Raw genomic sequence first — 26,621 nt, 5'->3', positions numbered from 1 at the left:
CGTGGGACAACCTGATCACTTTGTAACTTCCCCAGCGCTTAGAACAGTGCTTTGCATACAGTAAGCGCTTAATAAATGCCATTATTATTATTATTATTAAAATGGGGATGAAGACTGTAAGCCCCCCGTGGGACAACCTGATGACTTGGTAACCTCCCCAGCGCTTAGAACAGCGCTTTGCACACAGTAAGCGCTTAATAAATGCTATCATTATTATTAAAATGGGGGTGAAGATTGTGAGCCCCCCGTGGGACAACCTGACTTTGTAACCTCCCCAGCGCTTCGAACAGGGCTTTGCACCCAGTAAGCGCTTAATAAATGCTATCATTATTATTATTATTAAAATGGGGATGAAGATTGTGAGCCCCCTGTGGGACAACCTGACTTTGTAACCTCCCCAGCGCTTAGAACAGGGCTTTGCACACAGTAAGCGCTTAATAAGTGCCATTATTATTATTATTAAAATGGGGATGAAGATTGTGAGCCCCCCGTGGGACAACCTGACTTTGTAACCTCCCCAGCGCTTCGAACAGGGCTTTGCACCCAGTAAGCGCTTAATAAATGCTATCATTATTATTATTATTAAAATGGGGATGAAGATTGTGAGCCCCCTGTGGGACAACCTGACTTTGTAACCTCCCCAGCGCTTCGAACAGGGCTTTGCACCCAGTAAGCGCTTAATAAATGCCATTATTATTATTATTATTAAAATGGGGATGAAGATTGTGAGCCCCCTGTGGGACAACCTGACTTTGTGACCTCCCCAGCGCTTCGAACAGGGCTTTGCACCCAGTACAAGCGCTTAATAAATGCCATTGTTATTATTATTATTAAAATGGGGGTGAAGATTGTGAGCCCCCCATGGGACAACCTGATCACCTTGTAACCTCCCCAGCGCTTAGAACAGGGCTTTGCACATAGTAAGCGCTTAACAAATGCCATTATTATTATTATTATTAAAATGGGGGTGAAGATTGTGAGCCCCCCGTGGGACAACCTGATCATTTTGTAACCTCCCCAGTGCTTAGAACAGTGCTTTGCTCACAGTAAGGCTTAATAAATGCCATTATTATTATTATTATTATTATTATTAAACTGGGGGTGAAGATTGTGAGCCCCCCGTGGGACAACCTGACTTTGTAACCTCCCCAGCGCTTAGAACAGTGCTTTGCACATAGTAAGTGCTTAATAAATGCCATTATTATTATTATTAAAATGGGGATGAAGATTGTGATCCCCCTGTGGGACAACCTGTCTTTGTAACCTCCCCAGCGCTTCGAACAGTGCTTTGCACCCAGTAAGCGCTTAATAAATGCCATCATTATTATTATTATTAAAATGGGGGTGAAGATTGTGATCCCCCCGTTGGACAACCTGACTTTGTACCCTCCCCAGCGCTTCGAACGGGGCTTTGCACCCAGTGCAAGCGCTTAATAAATGCCATCTTCGTCGTCCTCCCCCTCCCCAGAGAGCGCTGGCGGCCGAACGGCGCCCGGCCGCCCAGCACGAGGCCGCCGCCGGGGCCCGGCCCGCCAACGCGAGGTAGGTACCGGGGGGCGGCGGCGGGAGGTCGTCGGGGCGCGGACGGGGGCTTCAGTCCGGCCTTTCCGTCCGTGGCAGGCGCTGCTGGGGCTGCGGCGTCTCCCTGCTGGGCCTGACGCCTTTCCACTACCTCGACTTCCCTTTCTGCTCCACCCGCTGCCTCCAGGAGCACCGCCGGGCGTCCAGCCGGGCCGCCCCCTGACCCGCCCGCCCATGGTGGGCACAGAGAAGACGGGGGTCTCCCGACCGCGTTTTTTAATCGCAATAAAGCCCGGCGTCGGCCCTCCCGGGCCCGTCTCGGGTCAGCCGGCCCCCGTCCCGGGCCGCGGCGGCCCCGCCGTCCCGTCGAGCCTGGGCCGGTCCCGGAAGCGGGCCCGGAGGCGGGCGGAGGGCGACTCCAGCTCCAGCAGGGTCAGGGTGTTGGCGTGCCCGCGCCGGCGGAGCAGCGGGCCGGGCACGTAGAGCGACCGCTGCGGGCCCCGGCCCGGCCAGTAGCGGCCCAGGTTGAAGCCGTTCACCCAGGCCTGCCCCTGCGGTGGCGGGGAGAGAGGCGGCGTTGGGGGGACCCGCGGTCCCGTCTCTCATCATCATCATCATCATCATCGATCGTATTTATCGAGCGCTTACTGTGTGCGGAGCGCTGGACTGAGCGCTCGGGAAGTCCCAAGTTGGCAACGTACAGAGACGGCCCCTACCCCCCAGTGGGCTCGGAGGTTACGAGCCCCTGCCCCGTTCTCTGTCTCCCCCTTTTAGACTGTGAGCCCACTGTTGGGTAGGGACCGTCTCTATGTGATGCCAATTTGTACTTCCCAAGCGCTTAGTCCAGTGCTCTGCACAGAGCAAGCGCTCAATAAATACGATTGATTGATTGATTGATTGATTACGAGGTGATCGGGTGGTCCCACAGGGGGCTCACAGTCTTAGTCCCCATTTTCCAGGTGAGGGGACTGAGGCCCAGAGAAGTGACTCGCTTGGGCAAGACGGTTGGCCAAGCCGGGATTTGAACCCGTGACCTCGGACTCCAAAGCCCCTGCTCTTTCCACTGAGCTGCGCTCAGCTTCCACTCATCATCGATCGGATTTATCGAGCGCTTACTATGTGCAGAGCGCTGTACTGAGTGCTTGGGAAGTCCCAAGTTGGCAACATACAGAGACGGTCCCTACCCAACAGTGGGCTCGCAGTCTAAAAGAAAATAATCGCTACAATAATAATGTATTGGTTAAACGCTTCCTACGTGCAGAGCACCATTCTGAGCACTGGGGAGGTTACGAGGTGATCGGGTGGTCCCACAGGGGGCTCACAGTCTTAGTCCCCATTTTCCAGATGAGGGGACTGAGGCCCAGAGAGGTGACTTGCCCAAAGTCACACAGCCGACAGCTGGCCGAGCCGGGATTTGAACCCGTGACCTCGGACTCCAAAGCCCCTGCTCTTTCCACTGAGCTGCACTCAGCTTCCACTCATCATCAATCGTATTTATCGAGCGCTTACTATGTGCAGAGCACTGGACTAAGCGCTTGGGAAGTACAAATTTGCAACATATAGAGACAGCCCCTACCCAACAGCGGGCTCACAGTCTAAAAGAAAATAATCACTACAGTAATAATAATGGTATTTGTTAAACGCTTACTATGTGCAAAGCACTGTTCTAAGCGCTGGGGAGGTTACAAGGTGATCAGGTGGTCCCACAGGGGGCTCACAGTCTTAGTCCCCATTTTCCAGATGAGGGAACTGAGGCCCAGAGAAGTGACTCGCTTGGGCAAGACAGTTGGCCGAGCCGGGATTTGAACCCGTGACCTCGGACTCCTCCCCCTTTTCGACTGTGAGCCCACTGTCGGGTAGGGACCGTCTCTAGATGTTGCCAATTTGGACTTCCCAAGCGCTTAGTCCGGTGCTCCGCACATAGGAATAATAATAATAATAATGATGATGGCGGCATTTGCTAAGCGCTTACTACGTGCAGAGCACTGTTCTAAGCGCTGGGGGGGATACAAGGTGACCAAGTTGTCCCCCGTGGGGCTCACGGTCTTCATTCCCATTTTACAGAGGAGGGAACTGAGGCTCAGAGAAGTGAAGTGACTTGCCCAAGGTCACACAGCAGACCTGTGGCGGAGCCGGGATTCGAGCCCACAACCTCTGACTCCAAAGCCCCTGCTCTTTCCACTGAGCTGCACTCAGCTTCCACTCATCATCAATCGTATTTATTGAGCGCTTACTATGTGCAGAGCACTGGACTGAGCGCTCGGGAAGTCCAAATTGGCAACATATAGAGACGGCCCCTACCCAACAGTGGGCTCACAGTCTAAAAGAAAATAATCGCTACAATAATAATAATGGTATTGGTTAAACGCTTACTACGTGCAAAGCACCGTTCTAAGCGCTGGGGAGGTTACAAGGTGATCAGGTTGCCCCACGGGGGGCTCCCAGTCTTCATCCCCATTTTCCAGATGAGGGAACTGAGGCCCAGAGAAGTGACTTGCTTGGGCAAGACAGTTGGCCGAGCCGGGATTTGAACCTGTGACCTCCGACTCCTCCCCCTTTTTGACTGCGAGCCCACTGTTGGGTAGGGACCGTCTCTAGATGTTGCCAATTTGGACTTCCCAAGCACTTAGTCCAGTGCTCCGCACATAGTAATAATAATAATAATAATAATAATAATGATGGCATTTGTTAAGTGCTTACTATATGTAATAATGATGATGATGGCGGCATTTGCTAAGCGCTTACTACGTGCAGAGCACTGTTCTAAGCGCCGGGGGGATACAAGGTGATCAAGCTGTCCCCCGTGGGGCTCACGGTCTTCATTCCCATTTAACAGAGGAGGGAACTGAGGCTCAGAGAAGCGAAGTGACTCGTCCAGGGTCACACAGCAGACATGTGGCGGAGCCGGGATTCGAGCCCACGACCTCGGACTCCAAAGCCCGGGCTCTTTCCACAGAGCCACGCCGCTCCTCTTAAGTAAGCGCTCGATAAATCCGATCGATGATGATGACGATGACTCCAAAGCCCCTGCTGTCCCCCGTGGGGCTCACGGTCTTCATTCCCATTTTACAGAGGAGGGAACTGAGGCTCAGAGAAGCGAAGTGACTCGTCCAGGGTCACACAGCAGACATGTGGCGGAGCCGGGATTCGAGCCCACGACCTCGGACTCCAAAGCCCGGGCTCTTTCCACGGAGCCACGCCGCTCCTCTTAAGTAAGCGCTCGATAAATCCGATCGATGATGATGACGATGACTCCAAAGCCCCTGCTGTCCCCCGTGGGGCTCCCGGTCTTCATTCCCATTTAACAGAAGAGGGAACTGAGGCTCAGAGAAGCGAAGTGACTCGCCCAGGGTCACACAGCAGACATGTGGCGGAGCCGGGATTCGAGCCCACGACCTCGGACTCCAAAGCCCGGGCTCTTTCCACGGAGCCACGCCGCTTCTCTTAAGTAAGCGCTCGATAAATCCGATCGATGATGATGACGATGACTCCAAAGCCCCTGCTCTTCCCACTGAGCTTCCCACTCCGCTCCCACCGAGCTCCGGCCGCCCCCCCGCCGGCCTCTCCCCGTACCTTGGTCCATCCGGGGAGGTAGAGGAAGGTGTCCCAAGCCGGGCCCGGGAGGAGGAAACGGGCGGCGTAGAAGGCGGGCCCGGGCCGGGGGTCCCGCGGCCGGGCCCCGTCGGGGGGCCACCCCGACCGGACGAGGGAATCGGGGTCCAGCGGGAAGAGGAGCCAGTCGCTCAGCGCGGCCCCGCCGAGGAGCAGGGGGCCCGTCAGGCCCTGGCGGGAGGGAAGACGGGGGGCACGCGGTTGGACCCCCCCCATCCCCACGGCGCCCGCCCGCCGCCCACCCCCGGCGCCCCCCGACCTTGAAGTCGCTGGCGTTGGCCCCGAAGCTGATCCGCCCCATGTTCTCCACGAGGACGTCCAGCACGGCTCCGCGCTCGCCCCGCAGCAGCAGGCCGCTCGCCCCGTCCCGCTCCAGCGCGCCTTGGTACACCTGGCAGGGGCGGCCGGTGGGCGAGGGGCGGCCGGCGGGAGCCCCCCGACCGCCCCCCGGCTCCGTCTGCCCGGACGGCGGGGACGGAGAAGCACGGTGGGCCTTGGAGGCGGCCGCCGGGGCGCGTAGGACAGTGCTTAATACAGTGCTCTGCACATAGTAAGCGCTCAATAAATACGATTGATGAGGACAGTGCTTTTAGACGGTGAGCCTTTTAGACTGTGAGCCCACTGTTGGGTAGGGACCGTCTCTATACGTCGCCAATTTGGACTTCCCAAGCGCTTAGTCCAGTGCTCTGCACATAGTAAGCGCTCAATAAATACGATTGATGATGATGATGCAACTGTGAGCTTTTAGACTGTGAGCCCACTGCTGGGTAGGGACCGTCTCTATACATTGCCAATTTGGACTTCCCAAGCGCTTAGTACTAGTGCTCTGCACATAGTAAGTGCTCAATAAATACAATTGATGATGATGCGACTGTGAGCTTTTGGACTGTGAGCCCACTGTTGGGTAGGGACCGTCTCTATACGTCGCCAGTGTGGACTTCCCAAGCGCTTAGTCCAGTGCTCTGCACATAGTAAGCGCTCAATAAATGCGATTGATGATGGTGATGCGACTGTGAGCTTTTAGACTGTGAGCCCACTGTTGGGTAGGGACTGTCTCTATACGTTGCCGACTTGGACTTCCCAAGCGCTTAGTCCAGTGCTCTGCACATAGTAAGCGCTCAATAAATACGATTGATGATGATGATGCGACTGTGAGCTTTTAGACTGTGGAGCCCACTGTTGGGTAGGGACTGTCTCTATACGTTGCCAATTTGGACTTCCCAAGCGCTTAGTACTAGTGCTCTGCACATAGTAAGCGCTCAATAAATACGATTGATGATGATGATGCGACTGTGAGCTTTTAGACTGTGAGCCCACTGTTGGGTAGGGACTGTCTCTATACGTTGCCAATTTGGACTTCCCAAGCGCTTAGTCCAGTGCTCTGCACATAGTAAGCGCTCAGTAAATACGATTGATGATGATGATGATGCTTTGCGCACGGTAAGCGCTTAATAAAGGCCACTGCTATCATTAGTGAGAGCGGGGGAAGCAGCGGGGCCCAGTGGAAAGAGCCCGGGCTTTGGAGTCAGAGGTCAGGGGTTCAAATCCCGGACCCGCCGCTTGTCAGCTGGGTGACTTGGGGCGAGTTGCTTCACTTCTGTGGGCCTCGGTGACCTCATCTGGAAAATGGGGAGGAAGACTGGGGCATGTAGGACCGTGCTTTGCACACAGTAAGCGCTTAATAAATGCCATTGCTATCATTAGTGAGAGCGGGGGAAGCAGCGTGGCCCAGTGGAAAGAGCCCGGGCTTTGGAGTCAGAGGTCATGGGTTCAAATCCCAGCTCTGCCAATTGTCAGCTGGGTGACTTTGGGCAAGTCACTTCACTTCTCTGTGCCTCAGTTTCCTCATCTGGAAAATGGGGATTAAGACTGTGAGCCCCCCGTGGGACAACCTGATAATAAGAATAATAATGATGGCATTTATTAAGTGCTTACTATGCACAAAGCACTGTTCTAAGTGCTGGGAGCATACAAGGTGATGAGGTTGTCCCACGGGGGGTTCCCAGTCTTCATCCCCATTTTCCAGATGAGGTCACTGAGGCCCAGAGAAGTGAAGCGACTTGCCCAAAGTCACCCAGCTGACAAGTGGCGGAGCGGGATTTGAACCCATGACCTCTGACTCCAAAGCCCGGGCTCTTTCCCACTGAGCCACGCTGCTTCTCACGCTGATAATAATAATAATAATAGGCATTTGTTAAGCGCTTACTATGTGCAAAGTCACCGTTCTAAGCACTGGGGAGGATACAGGGTGATCAGGTTGTCCCACGGTGGGGCTCACAGTCTTCATCCCCCATTTTCCAGATGAGGTCACTGAGGCCCAGAGTAGTGAAGTGACCTGCCCAAAGTCACCCAGCTGACAAGTGGCGGAGCCGGAATTTGAACCCATGACCTCTGACTCCAAAGCCCGGGCTCTTTCCCACTGAGCCACGCTGCTTCACGCTGATGTCCTTCTAATCTCCCCAGCGCTTAGTACAGTGCTTTGCATGTAGCACTGTCCATGAGCCCACTGTTGGGTAGGGACTGTCTCTATATGTTGCCAACTTGTCCTTCCCAAGCGCTTAGTCCAGTGCTCTGCACACAGTAAGCGCTCAATAAATACGATTGATGATGATGATGCATGTAACACGGTTATTTCCATTACTTAGAACAGTGCTTTGCACATAGTAAGCGCTTAATAAATGCCATCATCATCATTATTATTATTATTATTAATGTGGAAGTGGTTTGGACGGAGAGGAAAGAGGGGGTGAGGTCAGAGGCCACGGGGCCGGGGGGCGTCCTCACCCCTTGGAGCAGGACGTAGGCCCGGTCGTGGATGCTCCCGTCGGGTGCCTGAAGTAGAGTCGGCTGAACCAGGCTCCGGGGGAGCGGCGTCCTGTACAGCACGAAGCCCTGGTCCTGGGGGAGACGGCAGCGGGAGGATGGGCTGCCCAAGGCCCGGAGGAAGAGGGGAACCCGAGGGGTCCGGGGTGCGAGGCCCGCCGCCTCCTTCCCCTTACCTGCTTGACGGCCTCGAAGGGCAGAGGCTGGGGGACGCGGAGGGGGCCCGAAGGACACAGGACGTCCAAAAAGTCCGTCAACGCGCCCACCTGTTGGGAGGAAGAAGTGAAGCCGTATGGCGTAATAATAATAATAATAATAATAATGATGGCATTTATTAAGCGCTTACTATGTGCAAAGCACTGGGGAGTTTACAGGGTGATCAGGTTGTCCCATGGGGGGGCTCACAGTCTTCATCCCCATTTGAGAGATGAAGGAGTTGAGGCCTATAGAATAATAATAATGATACTGGCATTTATTAAGCACTTACTATGTGCAAAGCGCTGGAAATAAGCGTGTTACTTGGTAAGCGCTTACTATGTGCAAAGCACTGGGGAGCTTACAAGGTGATCAGGTTGTCCCATGGGGGGGCTCACACTCTTCATCCCCATTTGAGAGATGAAGGAGTTGAGGCCTATAGAATAATAATAATGATAATAGCATTTATTAAGCGCTTACTATGTGCAAAGCGCTGGAAATAACCGTGTTACTTGGTAAGCGCTTACTGTGGGCCAGGAACCGTACTAAGCCCTGGGATGGAGACCGGCAAATGGGGTGGGACCCAGCCCCTCATGATGGTAAGCGCTTACTATGTGCCAAGCACTGTTCTAAGCGCCGGGGGGAGATACAAGGTGATCAGGTTGTCTCACGGGGAGCTCACAGTCTTCATCCCCATTTGAGAGATGAAGGAGTTGAGGCCTATAGAATAACAATAATGATAATGGCATTTATTAAGCGCTTATTATGTGCAAAGCGCTGTTCTAAGCGCTGGGGAGGTTACAAGGTGATCAGGTTGTTCCATGGGGGGCTCACACTCTTCATCCCCATTTGAGAGATGAAGGAATTGAGGCCTAAAGAATAACAATAATGATAATGGCATTTATTAAGCGCTTACTATGTGCAAAGCACTGTTCTAAGCGCTGGAAATAACCGTGTTACTTGGTAAGCGCTTACTATGGGCCAGGAACCGTACTATCATCAATCGTATTTATTGAGCACTTACTGTGTGCAGAGCACTGTACTAAGCCCTGGGATGGAGACCGGCAAATGGGGTGGGACCCAGCCCCTCATGATGGTAAGCGCTTACTATGTGCCAAGCACTGTTCTAAGCGCCGGGGAGGTTACAAGGTGATCAGGTGGTCCCATGGGGGGCTCACACTCTTCATCCCCATTTGAGAGATGAAGGAGTTGAGGCCTATAGAATAACAATAATGATAATGGCATTTATTAAGCGCTTACTATGTGCCAAGCACTGTTCTAAGCGCCGGGGAGGTTACAAGGTGATCAGGTTGTCCCACGGGGGGCCCACAGTCTTCATCCCCATTTGACAGATGAAGGAATTGAGGCCTATAGAATAACAATAATGATAATGGCATTTATTAAGCGCTTACTATGTGCAAAGCGCTGTTCTAAGCACTGGAAATAACCATGTTACTTGGTAAGCGCTTACTATGGGCCAGGAACCGTATCTCCCCCCAGCGCTTAGAACAGTGCTTGGCACATAGTAAGCGCTTACCATCATGAGGGGCTGGGTCCAACCTCATTTGCCGGTCTCCATCCCAGGGCTTAGTACGGTTCCTGGCCCATAGTAAGCGCTTACCAAGTAACACGGTTATTTCCAGCGCTTAGAACAGTGCTTTGCACATAGTAAGTGCTTAACAAATATCATCATTATTATTATTATTCTCTGGGCCTCAGTCCCTCATCTGTAAAATGGGGATTAAGACTGTGAGCCCCCCGTGGGAAAACCTGATCACCTTGTAACCTCCCCAGTGCTTAGAACAGTGCTTGGTACATAGTAGGTGCTTAATAAATACCGTTGTTATTATTCTATAGGCCTTAATTCCTTCGTCTCGCAAAAGGGGATGAAGACTGTGAGCACCCCATGGGACAACCTGATCACCTTGTAAACTCCCCAGCGCTTAGAACAGTGCTTTGCACACAGTAGGCGCTTAATAAATGCCATTATTATTATTCTTTAGGCCTCAGTTCCTTCATTTCTCAAATGGGGATGAAGACTGTGAGCCCCCCGTGGGACAACCTGATCACCTTGTAACCTCCCCAGCACTTAGAACAGTGCTTGGCACATAGTAAGCACTTAATAAATGCCATCATTATTATTCTATAGGCCTCAATTCCTTCATCTCTTAAATGGGGATGAAGACTGTGAGCCCCCCATGGGACAACCTGATCACCTCGTAAACTCCCCAGTGCTTAGAACAGTGCTTTGCACATAGTAAGCGCTTAATAAATGCCATTATTACTCTATAGGCCTCAATTTCTTCATCTCTTAAATGGGGATGAAGACTGTGATCCCCCCATGGGACAACCTGATCACCTTGTAAACTCCCCAGCGCTTAGAACAGTGCTTGGCACATAGCGCTTAATAAATGCCTTTATTATTATTCTATAGGCCTCAACTCCTTCATCTCGCAAATGGGGATGAAGACTGTGAGCCCCCCGTGGGACAACCTGATCACCTTGTAAGCTCCCCAGCGCTTAGAACAGTGCTTGGCACATAGTAAGCGCTTAATAAATGCCATCATTATTATTCTATAGGCCTCAATTCCTTCATCTTGCAAATGGGGATGAAGACTGTGAGCCCCCCGTGGGACAACATGACCACCTTGTAAACTCCCCAGCGCTTAGAACAGTGCTTGGCACATAGTAAGCGCGTAATAAATGCCATCATCATTATTATTATTCTATTATTAGAAGGAGGGGGAAGGGGCTGTTTTTGGATTCATTCATTCATTCAATCGTATTTATTGAGCGCTTACTGTGTGCAGAGCAGTGGACTAAGCGCTTGGGAAGGACAAGTCGGCAACCTAGGGAAGACCCCGGGGTGAGGGGCAAGGAGGCGAAACCGGTGAGCAATCTTACGGGCGTCAAGGTCACAGGCCCGAAGGTCATCTTGGGGGTCGGCGGGGGCATCGGCCCCAAGGGCACCGGCTGGAACTGAAATCAGAGTCCGTGAGAGAGTGGAGAGGGCCGGTGGTCATTCATTTCAATCAATCAATCAATCAATCGTATTTATTGAGCGCTTACTATGTGCAGAGCACTGTACTAAGCGCTTGGGAAGTACAAATTGGCAGCACATAGAGACAGTCCCTACCCAACAGTGGGCTCACAGTCTAAAACGGGGAGACAGAGAAAAAAAAAAACCAAACATACTAACAAAATAAAATAAATAGAATAGATATGTACAAGTAAAATAAATAAATAAATAGAGTAATAAATACGTACAAACATATATACATCTATACAGGTGTTGTGGGGAAGGGAAGGAGGTAAGATCAATCAATCAATCAATCGTATTTATTGAGCGCTTGCTATGTGCAGAGCACTGGACTAAGCGCTTGGGAAGTACAAATTGGCAACATATAGAGACGGTCCCTACCCAACAGTGGGCTCACAGTCTAAAAGGGGGAGACAGAGAAAAAAAAAACCAAACATACTAACAAAATAAAATAAATAGAATAGGTATGTACAAGTAAAATAAATAAATAAATAAATAGAGTAATAAATACGTACAAACATATATACATCTATACAGGTGTTGTGGGGAAGGGAAGGAGGTAAGATCAATCAATCAATCAATCGTATTTATTGAGCGCTTGCTATGTGCAGAGCACTGTACTAAGCGCTTGGGAAGTACAAATTGGCAACATATAGAGACAGTCCCTACCCAACATCGGGCTCACAGTCTAAAAGGGGGAGACAGAGAAAAAAAAAAACCAAACATACTAACAAAATAAAATAAATAGAATAGATATGTACAAGTAAAATAAATAAATAAATAGAGTAATAAATATGTACAAACATATATACATCTATACAGGTGTTGTGGGGAAGGGAAGGAGGTAAGATCAATCAATCAATCGTATTGAGCGCTTACTATGTGCAGAGCACTGGACTAAGCGCTTGGGAAGTACAAATTGGCAACACATAGAGACAGTCCCTACCCAACAGTGGGCTCACAGTCTAAAAGGGGGAGACAGAGAACAGAACCAAACATACCAACAAAATAAAATAGGGTAGAAATGTACAAGCAAAATAAATAAATAAATAGAGTAATAAATATGTACATATTTATGTACAACTAGAGTAATATTTATGTACAAATATTTATGTACAAATAGAGTAATAAATATGTATAAATAAAGATGGGGGGGATGGAGAGGGGGACGAGGGGGAGAGGAAGGAAGGGGCTCAGTCTGGGAAGTCCAGTGCTCTGCACACTGTAAGCGCTCAATAAATGTGATTGATTGAATGAATGAATGAATGAATGAATGAGTGAATGAATGAATTCCCACCCTCTCCCCCCAGCCGGAATCCAGTTGGATCATTCATTCACTCAGTCGTATTTACCGAGCACTTACGGTGTGCAGAGCACTGGACTAAGTGCTTGGAAAATACAATTCCAGGGCTTTGCACATAATAATAATAATAATAATGAGCACTGGACTAAGCGCTTGGGAAGTCCAAGTCGGCAACATATAGGGACGGTCCCTACCCAACAGTGGGCCACAGTCTAGAAGAAGAATAATGATGGCATTTATTAAGCTCTTACTATGTGCCAAGCACTGTTCTAAGCGCTGGGGGGGATACAGGGTGATCAGGTTGTCCCACGTGGGGCTCACAGTCTTCATCCCCATTTTCCAGATGAGGCCCAGAGAAGTGAAGTGACTTGCCCAAAGTCACGCAGCTGACAAGTGGCGGAGCCGGGATTTGAACCCATGACCTCTGACTCCAAAGCCCGGGCTCTTTCCACTGATCCCACTGTTGGGTAGGGACCGTCTCTATATGTTGCCAACTTGGACTTTCCAAGGGCTTAGTACAGTGCTCTGCACACAGTAAGCGCTCAATAAATACGATTGATTGATAGTAAAGGCTTAATAAATGCTATCATTATTATTATTAATGCGGCAACAGATGGAGACGGTCCCTACCCAACAAGGGGCTCACAGTCTAGAGGGGGGAGACAGACAACAAAACAAAACATGGAGACGGGGGTCAGAACCGTCAGAATAAATGGAATTAGAGCTACAGGCACATCATTAAGAAAATAATTAGAATAGTAAATGTGCAAAGTAAAATAGTGATAAATCTATTATCTAGATAGATAATTATCTAATAAATTTGCTATAGATAGATAATCTAATAAATTTACTATGTGCAAAGCACTGGACTAAGTGCTTGGAAAATACAATTCCAGCGCTTAGAACAGTGCTTTGCACATAGTAAATGCTTAATAAATGCTATCATTATTATTAATTCGGCAACAGATTGAGACAGTCCCTACCCAACAAGGGGCTCACAGTCTAGAGTGGGGAGACAGACAACAAAACAAAACATGGAGACGGGGGTCAAAACTGTCAGAATAAATAGAATTAGAGCTATAGGCACATCATTAAGAAAATAATTAGAATAGTAAATACGTACAAGTAAAATAGTAATAAATCTACTATAATCTAGATAGATAATAATCTATAATAAATTTACTATGTGCAAAGCACTGGACTAAACGCTTGGAAAATACAATTACAGTGCTTTGCACATAGTAAATGCTTAATAAATGCTATCATTATTATTATTAATTTGGCAACAGATCGAGACGGTCCCTACCCAACAAGGGGCTCACAGTCTAGAGGGGGGAGACAGACAACAACAAAGCAAAACATGGAGACGGGGGTCAAAACCATCAGAATAAATGGAATTAGAGCTATAGGCACATCATTAAGAAAATCATTAGAATAGTAAATGTATACAAGTAAAATAGTAATAAATCTATTATCTAGACAGATAATTATCTAACAAATTTACTAGAGATAGATGATAATCTATATAATAAATTTACTATGTGCAAAGCACTGGACTAAACGCTTGGAAAATACAATTACAGTGCTTTGCACATAGTAAATGCTTAATAAATGCTATCATTATTATTATTAATTCGGCAACAGATCGAGACAGTCCCTACCCAACAAGGGGCTCACAGTCTAGAGGGGGGAGACAGACGACAAAGCAAAACATGGAGACGGGGGTCAAAACTGTCAGAATAAATGGAATTAGAGCTATAGGCACATCATTAAGAAAATAATTAGAATAGTAAATGTGTACAAGTAAAATAGTAATAAATCTATTATCTAGATAGAGAATTATCTAATAAATTTACTATAGATAGATAGTAATATATCTAATAAATTTACTACGTGCAAAGCACTGGACTAAGCACTTGGAAAATACAATTCCAGCGCTTAGAACAGTGCTTTGCACATAGTAAATGCTTAATAAATGCTATCATTATTATTAATTCGGCAACAGATCGAGACGGTCCCTACCCAACAAGGGGCTCACAGTCTAGAGGGGGGAGACAGACGACAAAAAACAAAACATGGAGACGGGGTCAAAACCATCAGAATAAATAGAATTAGAGCTATAGGCACAACATTAAGGAAATAATTAGAATAGTAAATGTGTACAAGTAAAATAGTAATAAATCTACTAATATCTAGGTAGATATCTAAAAAATTTACTATAGATAGATAATAATCTAATAAATTTACTATGTGCAAAGCACTGGACTAAGCGCTTGGAAAATACAATTACAGTGCTTTGCACATAGTAAATGCTTAATAAATGCTATCATTATTATTATTAATTCGGCAACAGATCGAGACGGTCCCTACCCAACAAGGGGCTCACAGTCTAGAGGGGGGAGACAGACGACAAAGCAAAACATGGAGACGGATGTCAAAACCGTCAGAATAAATGGAATTAGAGCTATAGGCACATCATTAAGAAAATAATTAGAATAGTAAATGTGTACAAGTAAAATGGTTATAAATTTACTATTATCTAGATAGATAATTATCTAATAAATTTACTATAGATAGATGATAATCTATCTAATAAATTTACTATGTGCAAAGCACTGGACTAAGCGCTTGGAAAATATAATTCCAGCGCTTAGAACATAGTAAATGCTTAATAAATGCTATCATTATTATTATTAATTCGGCAACAGATCGAGACAGTCCCTACCCAACAAGGGGCTCACAGTCTAGAGGGGGGAGACAGACGACAAAGCAAAACATGGAGACGGGGGTCAAAACTGTCAGAATAAATGGAATTAGAGCTATAGGCACATCATTAAGAAAATAATTAGAATAGTAAATGTGTACAAGTAAAATAGTAATAAATCTATTATCTAGATAGAGAATTATCTAATAAATTTACTATAGATAGATAGTAATATATCTAATAAATTTACTATGTGCAAAGCACTGGACTAAGCACTTGGAAAATACAATTCCAGCGCTTAGAACAGTGCTTTGCACATAGTAAATGCTTAATAAATGCTATCATTATTATTAATTTGGCAACAGATCGAGACGGTCCCTACCCAACAAGGGGCTCACAGTCTAGAGGGGGGAGACAGACGACAAAACAAAACATGGAGACGGGGGTCAAAAACGTCAGAATAAATATAATTAGAGCTATAGGCACATCATTAAGAAAATAATTAGAATAGTAAATGTGTACAAGTAAAATAGTAATAAATCTACCATTATCTAGATAGATAATAATCTATCTAATAAATTTACTATGTGCAAAGCACTGGACTAAGCACTTGGAAAATACAATTACAGTGCTTTGTACACAATAAATGCTTAATAAATGCTATCATTAGTATTATTAATTTGGCAACAGATTGAGATGGTCCCTACCCAACGACGGGCTCAGAGTCTAGAATGGAGATGGGTGTCAAAACCGTCTGAATAAATAGAATTAGAGCTACAGGCACATCATTAAGAAAATAATTAGAATAGTAAATGTGTACAAGTAAAATAGTAATAAATTACTATTATCTAGATAGATAATTATCTAATAAATTTACTATAGATAGATAATAATCTAATAAATTAACTATGTGCAAAGAACTGGACTAAGCGCTTGGAAAATGCAATTCCAGCGCTTAGAATGGTGCTTTGCACATAGTAAATGCTTAATAAATGCTATCATTATCATTATTAATGCGGCAACAGATGGAGACGGTCCCTACCCAATGACGGGCTCACAGTCTAGAGGAGGGAGACAGACGACAAAACAAAACATGGAGACGGGGGTCAAAACCGTCAGAATAAATAGAATTAGAGCTATAGGCACATCATTAAGAAAATAGAATAGTAAATAAGTACAAGTAAAATAGTAATAAATCTGTACAAACATAAACAAGTGCTGTGGGGAGGGGAGGAGAGGAAAAATTGTCGTGTTTTGTCGTCTGTCTCCCCCTTCTAGACTGTGAGCCCGTTGTTGGGCAGGGATTGTCTCTATCTGTTGCCAAATTGTAATAATAATAATAATAATAATAATAATGGTATTTGCTAAGTGCTTACTATGTGCAAAGCACTGTTCTAAGCACTGGGGAGTTACAACGTGATCAAGTTGTCCCATGGGGGGCTCACAACCTTAATCCCCATTTTCCAGATGAGGGAACTGAGGCCCAGAGAAGTGAAGTGACTTGCCCAAAGTCACACAGCTGACAGTTGACGGAGCCGGGATTGTAGTTCCCAAGCGCTTAGTCCAGTGCTCTGCACACAGTAAGCGCTCAATAAATACGATTGAATGAGTGAATCTTGGGGGTGGGCGGGGGTGAAGGCACAGAGGCCTTGTTGTGGATGGAGGTTGGGGGGGAATCCCAAATCGAGGGTCCCGGAGGGGATCGGGGGGGTTGCCCCCACAGTGCTTGGCACATAGTAAGCGCCTATGAGAAGCAGTGTGACTCAGTGGAAAGAGCACAGGCTTTGGAGTCAGAGGACATGGGTTCAAATCCCGGCTCCACCAACTGTCAGCTGTGTGACTTTGGGCAAGTCACTTCACTTCTCTGGGCCTCAGTTCCCTCATCTGGAAAATAGGGATTGACTGTGAGCCCCCCGTGGGACAACCTGATTACCTTGTATCCGCCCCTCCAGCACTTAGAACAGTGCTTGGCACATAGTAAGCGCCTACGAGAAGCAGTGTGATTCAGTGGAAAGAGCATGGGCTTTGGGGTCTGAGGTCATGGGTTCAAGTCCCTGATCTGCCACTTGTCAGCTGTGCAAATTTGGGCAAGTCACTTCACTTCTCTGGGCCTCAGTTCCCTCACCTGGAAAATGGGGATGAAGACTGTGAGCCCCCCGTGGGACAACCTGATTACCTTGTATCCGTCCCTTCAGCACTTAGAACAGTGCTTGGCACATAGTAAGCGCTTAATAAATGCCATCAGAAAAAAAAAATGTCCCAGCTCCACCAATTGTCAGCTGTGTGACTTCGGGCAAGTCACTTCACTTCTCTGGGCCTCAGTGACCACCTCTGGAAAATGGGGATAATAATAATAACAATGGCATTTATTAAGCGCTTACTATGTTGAAAGCACTGTTCTAAGCGCTGGGGAGGTTACAAGGTGATCAGGTTGTCCCACTGGGGAGTCACAGTCTTAATCCCCATTTTACAGATGAGGGAACTGAGGCCCAGAGAAGTGAAGTGACTTGCCCAAAGTCACCCAGCTGGCAATCGGCGGAGCCAGGATTTGAACCCGTGACCTCTGACTCCAGAGCCCGGGCTCTTTCCACTGAGCCAAGGATGAAGACTGTGAGCCCCCCCGTGGGACCGCCTGATCACCTGGTAACCTCCCCAGCGCTTAGAACAGTGCTTGGCACATAGTAAGCGCTCAATAAATGCCATCATTATTACTCTTCTAGACTGTAAGCCCACCGTTGGGTAGGGACCGTCTCTCTATGTTGCCGACTTGGACTTCCCAAGCGCTCAGTCCAGCGCTGGGCACACAGTAAGCGCTCAATAAATACGATTGATTGATTGATTGATTGTCGTCGTTACCTTGGCGATGACATCGCGGAGGGCAAAGAGCTTGTCGGTGGGGTCACCGGCCTCACTCAGCGGGGCGTCGTAGTCGTAACTGGTGGTGACGGGCAGGTAGCTCTGCTTCAGGTCGGCGCCTGGGCGGAGGGGGCGCGAGGGACCGGGTTCGAGGACCGCCGCGGCGGGGAGGGGGCCACCCCAGTCCCAACCCGGGCCCCGCCTCACCGCTCCAGTAGCCAAAGTTGGTGCCTCCATGGAACATGTACCTGTGGAGAGGAGCCACCATGGGTGGATGGATGGATGGGTGGGGATGCCCAGTGGCCCCTTCTCATTCATTCATTCATTCATTCATTCATTCGTATTTATTCATCATCATCATCAATCATCAATCGTATTTATTGAGCGCTTACTGTGCGCAGAGCACTGGACTAAGCGCTTGGGAAGTCCAAGTTGGCAACATCTAGAGACGGTCCTTACCCAACAGCGGGCTCACAGGCTAGAAGGGGGAGACAGAGAACAAAACCAAACATACTAACAAAGTAAAATAAATAGAATAGATAAGGTACAAGTAAAATAAATAAATCAATAAATTTATTTACTTATAAATAAATAGGCAATAGGGTAGACAATAGGGTAGAGACATCATCATCATCATCATCATCAATCGTATTTATTGAGCGCTTACTGTGCGCAGAGCACTGGACTAAGCGCTTGGGAAGTCCAAGTTGGCAACATCTAGAGACAGTCCCTACCCAACAGTGGGCTCACAGTCTAAAAGAGTTCATTCATTCATTCATTCATTCAGTCGTATTTATTGAGCGCTTACTGTGTGCAGAGCACTGGACTTGCACCTATCTATTCTACTTCTTTTGTTTTGTTAGTATGTTTGGTTTTGTTCTCTGTCTCCCCCTTTTAGACTGTGAGCCCGCTGTCGGGTAGGGACCGTCTCTAGATGTTGCCAACTTGGACTTCCCAAGCGCTTAGTCCAGTGCTCTGCACACAGTAAGCGCTCAATAAATACGATTGATTGATTGATTGATTGGACTAAGCGCTTGGGAAGTCCAAGTCGGCAACGTCTAGAGACGGGCCCTACCCAACGGCGGGCTCACGGGCTAGAAGGGGGAGACAGGCGGCAAGCCCACTGTTGGGTAGGGACCGTCTCTAGATGTTGCCAACTTGCACTTCCCAAGCGCTTAGTCCAGTGCTCTGCACACAGTAAGCGCTCAATAAAGACGATTGATTGATTAATTGTACTTCCCAAGCGCTTAGTCCAGTTCTCTGCATACAGTAAGCGCTCAATAAATCCGATTGAATTGAAATTGAATTGGACAAAACACTTAAAATTAGTCGTATTTATTGAGCGCTTACTGTGTGCAGAGCACTGGACTAAGCGCTTGGGAAGTCCAAGTCGGTAACATAGAGAAACGGTCCCTACCCAACAGTGGGCTCACAGTCTAGAAGGGGGGGAGACAGACAACAAAATACAGTTAGTCATATTTATTGAGCGCTTACTGTGTGCAGAGCACTGAACTGTCTCTATATGTTGCCAACTTGTACTTCCCAAGCGCTTAGTACAGTGCTCTGCACATAGTAAGCGCTCAATAAATACGATTGATGATGATGATGATGATGATGATGATGAACTAAGCACTTGGGAAGTACAAGTCGGCAACATAAAGGGACGGTCCCTACCCAACAATGGGCTCACAGTCACGAAGGGGCGGGGGGGGGCGACAACATATTGTCTTGTACATATTTACTATTCTATTTATTTTATTAATGATGTGTATATAGCTATACTTCCATTTATTCTGATGGTAATTGACACCTGTCTACTTGTTTTGTTGTCCGTCTCCCCCTTCTAGACTGTGAGCCTGCTGTTGGGCAGGGACCGTCTCTAGATGTTGCCGACTTGGACTTCCCAAGCGCTTAGTCCAGTGCTCTGCACACAGTAAGCGCTCAATCAATACGATTGATTGAATGAATGAATGAATGAGACAGATGACAAAACTGAAAGCCCGCTGTTGGGTAGGGACCGTCTCTATCTGTTTCCGACTTGTACTTCCCAAGCGCTTAGTCCAGTGCTCTGCACACAGTAAGCGCTCAATCAATACGATTGAATGAATGAATGAATGATGCCAACTTGGGCTTCCCAAGCGCTTAGTCTAGTGCTCTGCACACAGTAAGCGCTCAATAAATACGATTGAATTAATGAATGAGACAGACAACAAAACTGAAAGCCCACTGTTGGGTAGGGACCGTCTCTATCACCTGTTGCCAGCTTGTACTTCCCAAGCACTTAGTACAATGCTCTGCACACAATAAGCGCTCAATCAATACAATTGAATGAATGAATGAATGATGCCAACTTGGACTTCCCAAGTGCTTAGTCTAGTGCTCTGCACACAGTAAGCGCTCAATAAATATGATTGAATGAATGAATGAATGAATGAATGAGACAGACAAGAAAACTGAAAGCCCACTGTTGGGTAGGGACCGTCTCTATGTGTTGCCAACTTGTCCTTCCCAAGCGCTTAGTACAGTGCTCTGCACACAGTAAGTGCTCAAGCAATACGATTGAATGAATGATGCCAACTTGGACTTCCCAAGCGCTTAGTACAGTGCTCTGCACACAGTAAGCGCTCAATCAATACGATTGAATGAATGAATGAATGATGCCAACTTGGGCTTCCCAAGCGCTTAGTCTAGTGCTCTGCACACAGCGCTCAATAAATACGATTGAATGAATGAATGAATGAGACAGACAACAAAACTGAAAGCCCACTGTTGGGTAGGGACCATCTCTATCTGTTGCCGACTTGTCCTTCCCAAGCGCTTAGTCCAGTGCTCTGCACACAGTAAGCGCCCAATCAATACGACTGAATGAATGGATGACAACAAAACATGGAGACAGGCGTCAAAACCATCAGAACAAGTAGAATTAAAGCTTGATGCACATCATTAACAAACTAAATAGAATAGTAAATATGTAGACGTAAAATAGATAGAGTAATAAATCTGTGCAAACATATATACAGGTGCTGTGGGGATGGGAAGGAGGTAGGGCGGGGGGGATATATGTCAAGCAAAATAGAGTAATAAATCTGTACATACATATATACAGGGGCTGTGGGGAGGGGAAGGAGGCAGGGCGGGGGGGATGGGGAGGAGGAGAGGGAAAGGGGGGCTCAATCTGGGAAGACCTCTTGGAGGAGGTGAGCTCACGCACACGGGGGTACCCTCCATCCCACCGCGGGCCCCCCCGGTTACATGTTGACGCTGGCCCCCAGGGTCAGCATGGCCTCCAGCCCGCGGGCCAAGACGGTGGCGTCAGTGGTGGAGTGGGGGGCACCCCAGTAGTCCAGCCAGCCAGTGTAGTATTCGGAGTTCACCTGGAGAGGATCAGAGGGAGAGCAGGAGGGGGACTAAGCCCAGCGGGGGGTCGGGGGCGACCGGATGGCGCTGGGGACTGGGGGGCCCCCAGTTCACTCCCACATCCCGTCCCCAGTGGCGGGCCCTTTCCCCCTTCTCCCCGGCTCATCCCCACTCCTATTATCAATATACGATCAATCAATCAATTGTATTTATCGAGCGCTTATTGTGTGCAGAGCACTGTACTAAGCGCTTGGGAAGTCCAAGTTGGCAACATATAGAGACGGTCCCTACCAAACAGTGGGCTCACAGGCTAGAAACTTCATTGACAAAATTAAATCCATCAGGTCCAACCTTCCCAAAGTCACTTCCCCCCCTTCTCCAACCCCCCGGCTCTCAACACTCCCTGCTACTCTCCCATCCTTCCCAGCAGTGTCCTCAGAGGAGCTCTCCTCCCTCCTCTCAAGTGCTACTCCGGCCACCTGTGCTTCTGACCCCATTCCCTCTCATCTCATGAAATCTCTCGCTCCGTCCCTTCTCCCCTCCTTAACTTCCATCTTCAACCGCTCACTCTCCACTGGTTCCTTCCCCTCTGCCTTCAAAGACGCCCACGTCTCTCCCATCCTAAAAAAACCCTCTCTTGAACTGGGCCTCAGTTCCCTCATCTGTTAAATGGGGATGAAGACTGGGAGTCCCCCCGTGGGGCAACCTGACCACCTTGTAACCTCCCCAGCGCTTAGAACAGTGCTTGGCACATAGTAAGCGCTTAATAAATCCCATCATCAGTATGATTATTATTAATCTCCATTTGACAGATAATAATAAGATGAGGTCACCGAGGCCCAGAGACGTTAAGTCAACGTTAAGACGTTGAAGTAGCAGCGTGGCTCAGTGGAAAGAGCCCGGGCTTTGGAGTCAGAGGTCATGGGTTCAAATTCCGGCTCCGCCACTTGTCAGCTGTGTGACTTTGGGCAAGTCACTTCACTTTTCTGGGCCTCAGTTACCTCACCTGGAAAATGGGGATTAAGTCTGTGAGCCCGACGTGGGACAACTTGATTACCTTGTATCTGCCCCAGTGCTTAGAACAGTGCTTTGCACATAGTAAGCGCTTAATAAATGCCATAAAAAAAAAGTGACTTGCCCAAGGTCACGCATCTTTCCCACTCCCCCCGACCATCCCTCCGTCTTACCTCCTTCCCTTCCCCACAGGACCTGTATATATGTATAGATGTTTGTACAGATTCATTACTCTATTTATTTATTTTACTTGTACATATCTATTCTACTTATTTTATTTTGTTAATATGTTTGGTTTCGTTGTCTGTCTCCCCCTTCTAGACTGTGAGCCCGCTGTTGGGTAGGGACCGTCTCCTTATGTTGCCAACTTGCGCTTCCCAAGCACTTAGTCCAGTGCTCTGCACACAGTAAGCACTCAATAAATATGATTGATTGATTGACAACTTGATTACCTTGTATATACCCCAGCGCTTAGAACAGTGCTTTGTACATAGTAAGCGCTTAATAAATGCCATCAAAGAAAAAAAAAGTGACTTGCCCAAGGTCACGCATCCTTCCCACTCCCCCCCACCATCCCTCCATCTTCAACCGCTCCCTCTCCACTGGTTCCTTCCTCTCTGCCTTCAACCATGCCCACGTCTCTCCCATCCTAAAAAAACCCTCTCTTGACCCCACCTCACCTTCTAGTTATCGTCCCATATCCCTCCTACCATTCCTTTCCAAACTCCTTGAACGAGTTGTCTACACGCGCTGCCTCGAATTCCTCAACACCAACTCTCTCCTCGACCCCCTCCAGTCTGGCTTCCGTCCCCTTCATTCCACGGAAACTGCCCTCTCAAAAGTCACCGATGACCTCCTGCTTGCCAAATCCAACGGCTCCTACTCTGTCCTAATCCTCCTCGGCCTCTCAGCTGCCTTCGACACTGTGGCCCACCCCCTTCTCCTCAACACGCTATCCGACCTTGGCTTCACAGACTCCGTCCTCTCCCGGTTCTCCTCTTATCTCTCCGGTCGTTCTTTCTCAGTCTCTTTTGCAGGCTCCTCCTCCCCCTCCCATCCCCTTACTGTGGGGGTTCCCCAAGGTTCAGTGCTTGGTCCCCTTCTGTTCTCGGTTTACACGCACTCCCTCGGTGACCTCATTTGCTCCCACGGCTTCCACTATCATCTCTACGCTGATGACACCCAGATCTCCATCTCTGCCCCTGCTCTCTCCCCCTCCCTCCAGGCTCGCATCTCCTCCTGCCTTCAGGACATCTCCATCTGGATGTCCGCCCGCCACCTAAAGCTCAACATGTCGAAGACTGAACTCCTCGTCTTCCCTCCCAAACCTTGCCCTCTCCCTGACTTTCCCATCTCTGTTGACGGCACTACCATCCTTCCCGTCTCACAGGCCCGCAACCTCGGTGTCACCCTCGACTCCGCTCTCTCGTTCACCCCTCACATCCAAGCCGTCACCAAAACCTGCCGGTCTCAGCTCCGCAACGTTGCCAAGATCCGCCCTTTCCTCTCCATCCCAACCGCTACCCTGCTCATTCAAGCTCTCATCCTATCCCATCTGGACTACTGTATCAGCCTCCTCTCCGATCTCCCATCCTCGTGTCTCTCCCCACTTCAATCCATACTTCATGCTGCTGCCCGGATTATCTTTGTCCAGAAACGCTCTGGGCATGTTACTCCCCTCCTCAAAAATCTCCAGTGGCTCCCGATCAATCTGCGCATCAGGCAGAAACTCCTCACCCTGGGCTTCAAGGCTGTCCATCCCCTGGCCCCCTCCTACCTCCCCTCCCTTCCCTCCTTCTCCAGCCCAGCCCACACCCTCCACTCCTCCACCGCTGATCTCCTCACCGTACCTCGCTCTCGCCCGTCCCGCCACCGACCCCCGGCCCCCGTCCTCCCCCGGGCCCGGAATGCCCCCAATCCCTCTGCCCTTCCGCCAAGCTGGCTCTCTTCCTCCCTTCAAGGCCCTGCTGAGAGCTCACCTCCTCCAGGAGGCCTTCCCACACTCAGCCCCTTCCTTCCTTTCCCCCTCGTCCCCCTCTCCATCCCCCCCATCTTACCTCCTTCCCTTCCCCACAGCACCTGTATATATGTATATATGTTTGTACGCATTTATTACTCTATTTATTTATTTATTTATTTTACTTGTACATAGCTATTCTATTTATTTTATTTTGTTAGTACGTTTGGTTTTGTTGTCTGTCTCCCCCTTTTAGACTGTGAGCCCACTGTTGGGTAGGGACTGTCTCTAGATGTTGCCAATTTGTACTTCCCAAGTGCTTAGTACAGTGCTCTGCACATCGTAAGCACTCAATAAATACGATTGATGATGATGATGATGATAATAGTAATGGCATTCATTAAGCGCTTACTATGTGCGAAGCACTGTTCTAAGTGCTGGGGAGGTGACAAGGTGATCAGGTTGTCCCACGGGGGGGCTCACAGTCTTCATCCCCATTTTCCAGATGAGGGAACTGAGGCCTGGAGAAGTGAAGTGACTTGCCCAAAGTCACCCAGCTGACAAGTGGCTGAGCCGGGGTTTGAACCCATGACCTCTGGCTCCAAAGCCCGGGCTCTTTCCACTGAGCCACGCTGCTTCTTTGTACATATTTATTACCCTATTTTTCTTGTACATATCTGTTCTATTTATTTTATTTTGTTAATACGTTTGGTTTTGTTCTCCGTCTCCCCCTTCTAGACTGTGAGCCCACTGTTGGGTCAGGACTGTCTCTATATGTTGCCAACTTGGACTTCCCAAGCGCTTAGTCCAGTGCTCTGTACACAGTAAGCGCTCAATAAATACGACTGACTGTCTCTATATGTTGCCAACTTGGACTTCCCAAGCACTTAGTCCAGTGCTCTGCACACAGTAAGCGCTCAATAAATACGACTGATTGTCTCTCTATGTTGCCAACTTGGACTTCCCAAGCGCTTAGTCCAGTGCTCTGCACCCAGTAAGCGCTCAATAAATACGACTGATTGTCTCTATATGTTGCCAACTTGGACTTCCCAAGACTTAGTCCAGTGCTCTGCACACAGTAAGCCCTCAATAAATAGAACTGATTGATTGATTCTTAATTACAATAATTGTGGTGGTTGTTAAGCGCGTGCTATGTGTCGAGCACTGTTCTAACCGCCTGAGGTTGATAATAATTACAATAGGAGCAGTGTGGCTTAGGGGATAGAACACAGGCCTGAGAGTCCTTCTGATAACTAGAAGGGGGAGACAGACAACAAGACAAAACATATTAACAAAATAAAACAGATAGAATAAATATGTACAAATAAAATAAATCACTAAATAGAGTAATAAATCCGTACAAACATATATACATATATACAGGTGCTGTGGGGAGGGGAAGGAGGTAAGGCGGGGGGGATATATATTCTCTCCCCCTTTTAGACTGTGAGCCCACTGTTGGGTAGGGACTGTCTCTCTATGTTGCCAACTTGTACTTCCCAAGCGCTTAGTACAGTGCTCTGCACACGGTAAGCGCTCAATAAATATGATTGATTGATTGATTGATTGATTGATTGATATAGGATAGCGGCACCAGAGGAGCAGAGGGTGCGGGCTGGGCTGGAGAAGGAGAGAAGGGAGGTGAGGGAGGAGGAGGAGGCCAGGGGATGGACGGCCTTGAAGCCAATGGGGGGGAGATTTTGCTTCATTTCGAAGGTTCATTCATTCAATCGTATTTATTGAGCGCTTACTGTGTGCAGAGCACTGGACTAAGCGCTTGGGAAGGACAGGTTGATGGGCAACCCCCCCGTTTTACGGTTGAGGTGACCGAGGCCCGAAGAAGCGAGTCGCCCAAGGTCACCCAGGTGGCGGAGCCGGGGTTTTGATTAGACTGTGAGCCCACTGTTGGGTAGGGACCGTCTCTATGTGTTGCCAGCTTGTGCTTCCCAAGCGCTTAGTACAGTGCTCTGCACACAGCAAGCGCTTAATAAATACGATTGATTGATTAGATAGATTAGATAATTAGATTAGAGAAGCAGCGTGGCTCAGTGGAAAGAGCCCGGGCTTTGGAGTCAGAGGTCAGGGGTTCAAATCCCGGCTCCGCCAATTGTCAGCTGTGTGACTTTGGGGAAGTCACTTCACTTCTCTGGGCCTCAGTTCCCTCATCTGGAAAATGGGGATGAAGACTGGGAGCCCCCTGTGAGACAACCTGATCACCTTGTAACCCCCCCAGTGCTTA

The 26,621-nt window shown here is 48.4% G+C and overlaps 2 protein-coding genes across 4 annotated transcripts in view; one reads left to right on the top strand and one right to left on the bottom strand.

The window, feature by feature from the left end:
• The window catches only part of ANKZF1 (ankyrin repeat and zinc finger peptidyl tRNA hydrolase 1), a 47,731-nt gene extending 45,985 nt beyond the window's left edge, over nucleotides 1-1,746 (top strand). Inside the window, 2 exon segments of the mRNA XM_038753779.1 lie at nucleotides 1,469-1,542; nucleotides 1,621-1,746. Of these exon segments, the coding sequence (XP_038609707.1) occupies nucleotides 1,469-1,542; nucleotides 1,621-1,744 (198 nt within the window). The 3' untranslated portion in view covers nucleotides 1,745-1,746.
• Nucleotides 1,747-1,838: 92 nt separating this feature from the next.
• The window catches only part of GLB1L (galactosidase beta 1 like), an 86,578-nt gene continuing 61,795 nt past the window's right edge, over nucleotides 1,839-26,621 (bottom strand). Inside the window, exons 8-16 of one of the 3 annotated variants that reach the window (XM_038741005.1) lie at nucleotides 21,307-21,428; nucleotides 18,262-18,302; nucleotides 18,055-18,173; nucleotides 11,056-11,130; nucleotides 8,133-8,222; nucleotides 7,918-8,031; nucleotides 5,393-5,524; nucleotides 5,095-5,304; nucleotides 1,839-2,072 (exon numbers count right to left, since the gene is read on the bottom strand). In XM_038741005.1, coding sequence (XP_038596933.1) covers nucleotides 1,845-2,072; nucleotides 5,095-5,304; nucleotides 5,393-5,524; nucleotides 7,918-8,031; nucleotides 8,133-8,222; nucleotides 11,056-11,130; nucleotides 18,055-18,173; nucleotides 18,262-18,302; nucleotides 21,307-21,428 — 1,131 coding nt within the window. In that variant the 3' untranslated portion in view covers nucleotides 1,839-1,844. The remainder of the gene's footprint in view (nucleotides 2,073-5,094; nucleotides 5,305-5,392; nucleotides 5,525-7,917; nucleotides 8,032-8,132; nucleotides 8,223-11,055; nucleotides 11,131-18,054; nucleotides 18,174-18,261; nucleotides 18,303-21,306; nucleotides 21,429-26,621) is intronic. The other 2 variants (XM_038741080.1, XM_038741151.1) reach the window with 2 other exon arrangements.

This window comes from Tachyglossus aculeatus, chromosome 1 (genome assembly GCF_015852505.1).
Source record: "Tachyglossus aculeatus isolate mTacAcu1 chromosome 1, mTacAcu1.pri, whole genome shotgun sequence".
In the NCBI taxonomy this organism is placed as follows: domain Eukaryota; kingdom Metazoa; phylum Chordata; class Mammalia; order Monotremata; family Tachyglossidae; genus Tachyglossus; species Tachyglossus aculeatus.
The sequence above is the reverse complement of the archived record's forward strand: the minus strand, read 5'-3'. Positions and strand labels throughout refer to the sequence as shown.